Source organism: Sceloporus undulatus, chromosome 2, assembly GCF_019175285.1.
Source record: "Sceloporus undulatus isolate JIND9_A2432 ecotype Alabama chromosome 2, SceUnd_v1.1, whole genome shotgun sequence".
In the NCBI taxonomy this organism is placed as follows: domain Eukaryota; kingdom Metazoa; phylum Chordata; class Lepidosauria; order Squamata; family Phrynosomatidae; genus Sceloporus; species Sceloporus undulatus.
The window spans coordinates 254,573,540-254,584,148 of record NC_056523.1 but is presented as its reverse complement, the minus strand read 5'-3'; the positions used below and the strand labels follow the sequence as shown (position 1 = coordinate 254,584,148).

Below are 10,609 nucleotides of genomic sequence, written 5' to 3'. Positions count from 1 at the left end.
ATTTTCCCCTGAGACTTAATGTGGAGAAAAAGTGTTCTTCCCCCTTGCGAATGGTTTCTCTACAGAACAATCCAGCCATCCAAATTCCATTACACTTTTTACTTATTTGTTAAGGGACAGAGAAGAAAGAAAGAAAAGAAACCATATACTTCTGGTTAACTTTTGAATATAGGTGTTTTTTTTTGGTAAGGTCACTGAAGACAACACAGATAAGTGACAAATGGAACAATTCGGTATAATAAAAAACGATCAATTCCCAGTGAGAACTCAGCAATTAGAAATGGAATAGGTTTTTTTTAAAGTGTCTGCTCACCTATAAAGCTGCTGCTGTTGCTGTTGATATGGTCATATAGTCTAGAGGTGAAGAAAATGTTTCCTTTGGTGGCCAAGTTTGCAGACTCTGAAGCCCTACAAAGCCACAGACACTTCCAAAATTGTATATGGGGTGGATTTTCTGCTCCAAACATCACCCTAAATAGGTCAAAACCTCTGGAAAACACAGTGGGTTTGGCCCCACAGTATCACAGTCCCTAAAACCTTTATGCATCACCACCCCTATCAGCCAAAAATTGCTCAAAAAAGAATGTGGACACATCATGACCTCTGGTCATATTGGATTCTCTGGTTTGCCACAGCAGGGGCTATAGTGTCTCTGACCCCTCTGCTATTGCCCATCCCTGCTCTGGACATTAAGAACCTCATTAGTGATGCCTTATCTGTAGTAATCAATGTCTGAAAGCTACTTGAGCAACAGGTGATCCAAGTCTTGTGTCATTTGATTAAAAGGGAGGCCATACATTGTCACATATTGACAAAATATGAAATATTTTAATGTACATCTAATAAATTTGCAAACACATGAGAGGATACTGGATTCCAGCATAGGTCAGTGAAATAATTTTAGAAAGCAAAGCATGAAGGCAAAACCTTCCCCCATTTTGAAATATTTTTATTGTATTGTATTGTATCTTCAGAAGACTACTACATTTGCACATGGAAACAAACTTTGGAAATAATATTTAGATGGCTAAGAACCCCAGAATCCCAGTGGCCGCAATGGCTATACTACTAGGATTGTAGTGAGAAAAGTAACTTTTTTTCAAATTTCAGAAAACCTTCCATTGATAGATAATTTCCTGAAAATTAATTTAATCTCCTTCTGAAATCATCTAGGACAAGGGTCAACAAGAAGCGGCAGAATGTTTGCCCTGCCACTCAAATGACAATGCCGGACACAAGAGTTGCATGAAATAAGACCACAACTTTATCAACCTCATGAATCTGTAACATGGCAGCAAATGGGAAGGACAGGGATAAATGTGTATATGGGAATCTGGTTAAGCTGGATCTTGCCATGCCACCAAAAGCCTGCAAAGAAAGCCATTTGATGCTAAGTGCCCACACCCTACCATTTGTGACCAAAAAAAAAGCAATGATTAGCCAGTTAGCCAGGGAGAAAACTGGCAAGCTGAAACATTGCATATAGCATGAAGGAGGTGAAAAAATGATGTCACCAGCCAATTATAACACAATAAAATATCCCTACTCAGCCCCAAAAGGCAAATGGAAATGCCCATACTAGATAGAGGTGGGTGAGCAGGGAACAGAAATAGTGAAGAGGCTGAATTAGGACAGCACTGCCTTAAATAATCCAGCACAATCCACCTGACACGTTTTTTTAAAACTCTACACCTTTTAGCTACTCTCATTTTAAAATGTATGCATTGTTTTCCTGTACTTTTCTTTCCAAAATGCCCTTCAAGGATTATAAATGTATGAATTTTCAATGCAAAGCACATGTCTTCACCTACACTGAATTTCAAGAGCTGCAAAGGGTTGCTTTCACTGAGATTTCCATAGCCAATGAAAGTATGTTCATTTCCTAGTAACAACAGGAATATATTTATATGCACACAGTCTATTTTATTTTCAGGTCCTTTTTTCATAAACACTCTTCCCATGGAATTTACCTTGTTAAAACAGCACTGCACATGGAATTGCCATTGATTTGTCCACCATTACTTCAGTGTCTCTTTCCTGGAGAGCAGCTGTGTGCATAATTTATATGAACATTGATTTATATTGAAACTAATATTTTGAAAAATTCACTCAGACAAGCATTCTCCCTATGTGATGGGATTCTTTTGGAGCATTTTATAGTCTTGGATTTTCATGATTCAGGAGGCAATGTTCTCGTTAACCTAGGTGCCTTGTAATCAACCTTGACCCCAAATACTTTATGGATGTCAAGTAATATGAGTCCCAGTATGAATCCCAGTTGGGACTAGATTGTGCAAGCTATGACTCTCAACCTGCTGTTGAACTCATCAAGGCACACAACATGTGTCATTCCTTCATTCCCCCCTCCCTTCAGTTGTTTCATGCTCAGTTTGTGATGCTTTCTTACTGAATTATTTGTGCCTGGATACTAGAAAGATGTGACCAAGGCCAACTGCATGAGTCTTTATACCTATCATGGTTCAGCAATCAGTGACAAATACCTACGGGTTTTCTTTTGATTACAGGTCAAGTCCAAAAACAGCAAATGAGAAGCAGGAGGCAAATGGCACAGCCTAGCATGGTTCTTTGATCTCTCTCTAGTGTGCCTCCTTTGCAAACTATCATTAAGTATTTATTCTCTAGTATAAATATGCTTTATAACCTGAGGCCTTAATATCACTCTGTATTTCATCTGAAAAAGTGGATTTTCCCCCACAAAAGCTCATGATAAAATAAAAAGAAACAGTCTGAAAGGTACTGCCCCATTCCTTTTTTTCTTCTCCCTCCCTTCATTCTTTTTATGCCTGCATTATCTGATACAGAGCCTCATAGGCCAGAATTGAGCAGAGAGCAACCTACTCTTTACTGATTCTAATGATGCACAGATGCCACTGCTGAAGAGTCTTATTTTAAACCTCTGCTCAGCCTTGACATTCACTACCATTCCCTATCCCGTTGTATACTAAGAAGGACTGAGGAAAAGATTAACAAACATTTATAACTTTATTACTGATACAATATGACTGCTCTTTTCTCTCTCTCTCCTTTCTCCCACAGGTGTGATAGCTGTTGTGATATTCATTCTGCTGTGCATTGCTGCCATAGCTGTACGGATTTATAAAAAGAAAAGTGCATATAAAAAAAAGGAGGTGAAGGGATCAGAAAATGAGGATAGTGCTGAGACTGCTCTGAAGACTGAACTCAACGTGCAAAACACAGTCAACGAAAATCAAAAGGAGTACTTCTTCTGATTCACCTGTACAATTTAGTTTAACAATAATAATGTGACAGTCTGACTTTATTGCTATGCTGGGGCTCTCAATGGACAACATTTAAAAAAAATAAAAAGGAAAATTGAAGAGAAAGGAGAAGCTTTTGCACTCAAAGAACATGCAGAATGGAATTGAAACTGGTTAAAGTGAATACATTCATTCTCATTGATTGCTATGGGAGGCCTCTTTAAAGTACATGCATTCCTTAGCTATTATAACGTAAATGCATTTTATGTAACAGTGAATTAGATATTGTAACCAATTTCATTGTTGGTAGTTTTCGGCTGTTCTGCTGTAACTTTCTAGAATGGAAGTTTAACGTGCATACTGAACATGGGTTTTCAATGGGGGAAAATGCAGTTTTCTCTTCCTCTCCCTTCACATTCACTTCCAATCCTACTCTAAAGATATCTATTTTTACAAGTATGTCATTAAAATGGGCTCTAATATTTCTGCGAAATCTGCAAGCCAAGCAGAGTTAAGCATACTTAAGACTATTCAGTTAATATGTGTAAGTGTACTTTGCTCAGTATTGTATGTTGACCTTGACAAAACACTTTCTAGTGATTACTTCAAATAACTGCAGTTGCAAGAGTAATTTCCACTCACTGATGATCAATTCCAGTGTTTGTTGTTTTAAAATCAACACAAAATCTCATGAACTGTTATCCCCTCCAAAATTTGGTCCAACAAATTGGTCTGTAAGACTGTCTGATGACTACTGAGACTAATACACAACACAGAGTTATTCTGTAAGCCTCACTCCCATGATAAATGAAATATGATTGACAACTTGCTTTTAACTAGTGTTGAGTAGTTGTTCAGTGACTGGACTGAACAACGTTCTAATGTCTAATGAAGTCAAACTATTAACTCTGTATAATACCCTTATATTGATCCACTTCTTCTGACCTTATGTTTTCAGGCCAATTGTACCAATGGCAGCAGGCTGCAAACTTTTTAATGCATATTTCTCTTTTTAAATGTTTAACCACAAAAGAAAAACAAGGTCATACACTGCAATTCTTTCACTATCTGCATGCAATGCAGGGAAGATGTCTGATTTTTTAAGTGACTGAAGTTTTAATATATTCTGCATATATTCTAACACTGTTGGAATTGATTCCCTATGGAGAGATTCTACATTGTTGAAATAGGTGCCTGGATACTAGAACCATGTGACCAAGGCCAACTGCATGGGTATTTATCATTATCATGATCAAGCATTCAGTTACAAATCTACAGGTCAAGTCCAAAAAATAGCAGTTGAGAAGCTGGAGGCAGATGGCATGACATACCTTGGTTGGTTTTCATCAGACTTCAGAGCAGTCAATGCAAGGCAAAAGACACTCTGGATGGCACCCTGTTAATGACATACAGAAACATAACTTAATTTTTATGCCTGAATATAACTATTTTTGTCACTGTATAGGTTGGTATTCCCTTCTTCCCTCTGTAGCAATCAAATCTCGTCCTGCCCCCCATAAATCTACTGTGCATCTGTTAAACACACCCCAAACATGTTGTCCCTGGAGAAGGAGCATGTGTGTCTGTCTGCAGAAGTGTCTGGCTACATTCTGTTACAGACATGAGGCAATTACATCTGTCACAGAGACCACTGGGAGACTTTAATAGATCTCAGTAACTAATGTAATCACTTCATGTTTGGCTATTGTAACATAATCAGATGCTTCTGTTACTCCCCCGTCCTTCTCCAGGCATGGAACAGCCACATGTGTTGTGCTTCAGCTGCTCTATGGTAGGTTTAGGAGTGGTGAATCTCTCAGCATAGTTTAGTTCCACATGTGGAACTACTATGCTTCACTGAACCATGGAGGCTTGCAGCCTTGTGTGTCAATTTAAGGAGCAAGTTGATCAGTGTGAGGGATCAAAACTGAAGCTGGACTGGATAATATTGGTTCTCCAGGTCATGTGGTCTGGCTGGACTCAGGAAAAGCATACTCTTCTGGCCCTTATATGGATGGAACTTCAGAAAGACATAAAGGTAAAGGTAGTCCCTTGACCTAAATGTCTAGTGGTAACCGACCGTAGGGGGTGGTGCTCATCTCCATTATTAAACTGAAGAACCAGTGTTATCCAAGGACTGGTCTGGTGGGCATGTTGCTAGCATGACTGCACTGAATGCTGTTACCTTCCCACTGAAGTGGTACCTATTCATCTACTTTTATTTACAGTCTTTCAAACTGCTAGATTGGTAGAAACTGGAACTAGTGACAGAGTTCACCCCATCATGCAGCACTCAATCCTAGAACTGCCAACCTTCTGATCTTCCCATCATTAGAATTGGCATTTTTACCACTAAACCACTGCATCTCTTTTAAAAAGACATGAACTATTTCAGTATTCCAGAAAGTATTCCACAAAGACATATCATTCCAGTATTCAGGTACATATCTCACTTGTATGCAATCTTGCTATGGAGAAAATGTCCATAACACTAGTGATATATGTTCTTTAAAAAGAAAAGGAGATGGAGTCTCTATATGAGAAGTTACTAAGCTGTAGGAACCTTTTTGTATCTCTGAAGACTTTGTATCTTTCAAGACTTAGCAATCTCTGTGCCATGCTGCTGGCTTTCTTATCTTTTCATCCTATGGTCCTCTCAAATTTTTGCACTAGCAATCTTGGCTATAATGGCACATGAGGCACATAATTTATCCTTTTGTGCAGTTTCACTGATAAAATGAAAGAACTGATACAATGAACATTTCAAATAGCTAAACTTCAGCTTTTTCAAATGTTCAGTATACTCAAACTAACCTGACTGTTCAGATACCAGTTTGGTTCTTGGATACAGAAATGTTTGGGAAAATGTTGCAACAAATGAATTTGTTTTGGTGCATATATTTCTCTCAGACATTCACTTATATACCATTTTCCAAATGTTGCAATTAATTTATATAAAAGGTAGTGCTTTCACCCAAAGATTTGTCCAATAGTTGGAATCACCATCATTTCCTCTTCAGCCTAAACTACTCCAAATTTGATTTTTTTTACCTAACCATTTTCATTTTGCAAAGTCTGCTGTCTAACAGTCATATGTGAATTTCCTTTCAGACCTATTCATTATCCAAGCTTCTTCTGCTCTGTTACTCATCTTCTGTCTTCTGAACAGTGTTCACACATCACATACAGAAAACTTGCCACAACTGCCATATGTTAGGGCCAATTCCCATTTAGATATGAGTATCTCAGTATTCTTGATTGACCCTTGCCTTTCCAGTACTCATTATAATCATAATCCCTTATTATCTAGTACTCTATATAAGACTTCTTTTCCCAGCCAAACTACTTTTTCATTTCCCTTACTAATGTTTCTCCACTGTTTATTACAGACAGAACAATTTTAATGAAACTATGATACTACCACAGTTCACCCAATGAAGTGGGAAAGAGAGATATCACAGCTCATGGGTGGATGGCAGCCAGTTTTTAATTAATACACGGTTTTTAATTAATATACAACTCAAACAACCCATTTCATGACATTAGATGTGTGCTTTTCTTTCATTCTTTTTCTTTCTTTAAATAATGGCTGGCATCCTATTAGTGACTTACAATGGCCTAATTCCCCACCACCAACAACTACTTTATTGCTATGGGAACACCTGTCCTCCTGCATTCAGAGACACGTGGAGAGCAGGGGGCATCAGATAAGTGCCTGGTATATCCTTATTGAATGCCAGCATGATATAGTGGTTTGAGCACTGGACTAAGACCCTAAAGACCAAGATCCAATTCTGGCCGCGAAAGCTCACTGGGTGACCTTGGACAAGTCATACACTCTCAAACCCATGATAGGTTTGACTTTGTGTTACCATAAATCAGAAATTACTTGAAGGCACACATCAACAAATACATCTATTGACAGATTCAGAACAATGAGTCATCTGCTGAAACCTCTGGGCTGTGTGCATTTGTGGTGCAGGAGAGTCCTGGAATTTAAAAGATGTGTTGGAATGAGAGGAAAAGCATAACATAGTTCTACATGCAGAACTTTTATGCTATGTTTTTGCAATGCGGGGTTGGCACCAATAGTTTTGATTGTTAGTAAGGTAAAGGTTTCTTGTTAAGGGTTTTGTTTGTTTTTTGTTATTGCTTTTTCTTTTGTTTTTTGCCTTAGGGGAAAGTAAACGATACTTTTGTAGAAATATTTTTTGTTAAATAACAATTTTGAAAAGAATCATGATCTTAAAACAACCACGAAGAGTGCCCTAAAGAAGAACAGAGATGTTGTGGCATCAGCTTTTGAGGGCCACCATCTGTTTCCTCAGATGTATGATAAAATTATATGCCACAATAAATTGTGTTAGCTTTGAACTCTTTGTTGGTTTTGCCGCACTAGATAAACAGAAAAACGATGTAGTTTTTCAGGTTGAACTTTTGTTCAGATTCTCAAGAATGACGCCATGATGCTAGTGTATAAAAACTTGCAAGACATCTGAATTTATAAAATCCATACATTTTGTTTGTTTGGGTTGCTATTTTTTAATCTAATGTGTTTTGTCGTCATGCTGCCTTACTGTGTTTCATGCTATATTTTATCATGTAAAATTCTTTCTTGGATGCTTTTCTATCTTCTGCCGACAAAAAGAGAAATACTGAAAGCACAGGGCCAGCCTCAGGCCCGTTGGTTTCAGTGAATGAGCTTGGATTCCTCCACATCAATTTTATTTTATTGCTATTGTAACTCACTCTCTCTCAATCTCTTTCCTAGAAAAAGACTAGAAATAACCAATCAAATTGCTAATTAAAGATCAAGCACTTAAAATCAGTCATTGCCCTTTAACCAGCTTTCAAAGACACCTATTACATACTTATTTAAAAAGAAAGAAAGAAAGAAACTGCAACTATGAATCAGGACAAACTGAAAATTACAATTGCCATAGATTTCTTTTTATTATGTTTACTAACATACATGAAGTATATGCCATTTCGATAAATTAATACCTTAAAGGAATCATTATCTAAATTTGGGTACTAAATTTGAGGTAAAATAATAATTCAGAAGGCCCCCTTCACCCTGTGTAAAAGAGAACAGAACATGATTTGGGTGAGGAAAGCCCTTCACAGAATTGCTGGACCAGGGACGTAGCTAGGATTTTTGGAAGGGGGGGGGGTCCAGACTAAGTGCCACCATTATAATGGGGCTTGAGTGCGGCAGCGCAGCAGCAAACACCATTCATTTTTCTAATGGAAGGGGGGTCCAGACCCCAAGAACCCCCCCCTTGGCTACGTCCCTGGATGGACTTTAACTCCCATCATCCTTCACCACTGTCTGTTACTAATGGGAGCCATAATCTAACAACATGTGCAGGATCACATATCCTCTGCCCTAGTATAGAAAGGAAAGGATAATACATATCATAGGAAGGGGGAAAAACTCTTTTTTGTTTGTTTCTTTTATTTGAAAAATTTAGAAATGGTTTGATTGACTGCTTATTTGTCTATAATTGTATAGTGTAAAATAACTGACTTTCTTACAGGCAGCTAATAACCATAAATATTTTGGAAGCCAGATTTCACATATACATATACACAGTTGTACCTTTCTAGGAATGTGTCACAGGACAGTACTAAAATATGAAAACATTTAGATGGGCCCAGGCAAATCTAGAAGTACCTGCTTCCTTTAGGCCTATGTTCATGCAAAGACTGTAAATAACGTAGTTCTAGACTGACACTGGGGAAACTCATTATATGATGACAGGGCCTTTTTATAAATATCGTCAAATTCTCAAATTTTTCACAAATGCCATTTTCTCTTCTACGCTGTGCTGAGTTTTGGTTGGTTTGTTGATCTAGTCACTTACATGTAAGTCCAAGTTTGTTGGAAGGTCGCAAGATTCATAAGTGACCTATAAAATATTTACAAATTCAGAAGGAGTGAGACAGCTTTAGCAATATTTTGCTCCTACCTTCACAGCTGAGCTGAGGAAGCAGTGGCTCTCTGGATGCTGTTGGATTTTACATCCCAACATCTTTCACCATTGCCTACACTATGTAATGCTGAAGGGATTTGCATCTCAGCACCATTTGGAGGGGCATAGCTTCCTCCCCCTGCTTTATAGGGGTAATATAATATGGCCTAGTTTTCAGTGACGTAGTAAACAAGTGTTTGGGCTGTAGCACTTTACACTGCAGTGAAGGTTTACCTGAATGGATTTTTTCCATGCCCTCCTCCCTCCAAAAATCATATGTAAAACCAGCATGTCAGAGGTAGGCACCTGATATTACAGGGAAGTTGCTGAATACTTCAGAGTGGCATTTCATTGAAATCTGGGTCACTATGGGGAATTAAATTTACTGCTCCCAGCCTGAAGTGATTCAATGATGTAAGAGGGGCTCACTAGAGAATAGTTTTTCTGCCTCATGCCTCCCCTCCATGAAATACGCTAACCTAGCTTTCTCCCTCAAACGCAAATTTCCTAAGTGGATTTTTTTAAAAATGAAGTAGAACTCCATTATATGATAACCCTTGCATTTCTAGCAGAGTCCAGAGACCACAATGGCGCATTCTACAGTAGTACAGCCCAAATGCCACAGGGAGAACTAGACCAATGGAATGGTGACATCAAAGTGCATTGACCCCTTCTAAACTATCATTGTCCCTTACCAGATACTTTTGCTCCAGTTTGTAAGCTACTGCCTCTCTGTTAATAAAGATTCGATTTCTAAACTAAAGTGAGGAAAATATTTTTTTTCAAGTATTTGTATTAAAGCATTGAGAACAATATAATGGTTTCCTTCCTCCCTCCTTCCCCCCCCCCCAGTGCATGTGCTTCTTGGATTGAACTTAACCAGCATCTTTGAAGCAAAGGATGTGAGGATTTTTCTTGCATATTGTTTAATCATAGCTATACAGATTTTTTATTTTTGTGCATATTCTACTGAGATACCAAATCATCTTAACTACATGGGGAGAATATGGTCTTGTGCCACACTGCAGAATTAATGCAGTTTGACATCACATTAACTGCCATGCCTCAATTCTATAGAATTCTGTGATTTGCATAGAAGGGGAGCTATGACAGTTAAAGTGGTGTCAAAGTGCACTAATTCTGCAATGTAGCAGCAGTCTCAGTATAAAATATATGAGATGAGGTATTAACAATATTACCATTACAATTGTTTCCTAATGGCTACAATGAGGTGGCTAAAATTCCTAAACGGGAGTTTTTCATACACTCAGCTCCAAGTAGTCTGGAAACCATGTGAGTCAGTATCTTAGTAACAAAATGTGACAAATGTGTGTCTCCACTTCCATCCCTCTGAGGTGAGACTAATTGTCTGGTGCTTTTTCTCTGTTCTTCAAA

At 38.1% G+C, this 10,609-nt stretch overlaps 1 protein-coding gene across 1 annotated transcript in view; it reads left to right on the top strand.

Annotated features, from left to right (window-relative positions):
- Positions 1–9,977, top strand: part of LOC121922129 (contactin-associated protein-like 4) — a 363,219-nt gene extending 353,242 nt beyond the window's left edge. The window contains 1 exon segment of the mRNA XM_042451118.1: positions 3,058–9,977. Within this exon segment, the coding sequence (XP_042307052.1) occupies positions 3,058–3,251 (194 nt within the window). The 3' untranslated portion in view covers positions 3,252–9,977.
- The last annotated feature ends 632 nt before the right edge of the window (positions 9,978–10,609 follow it).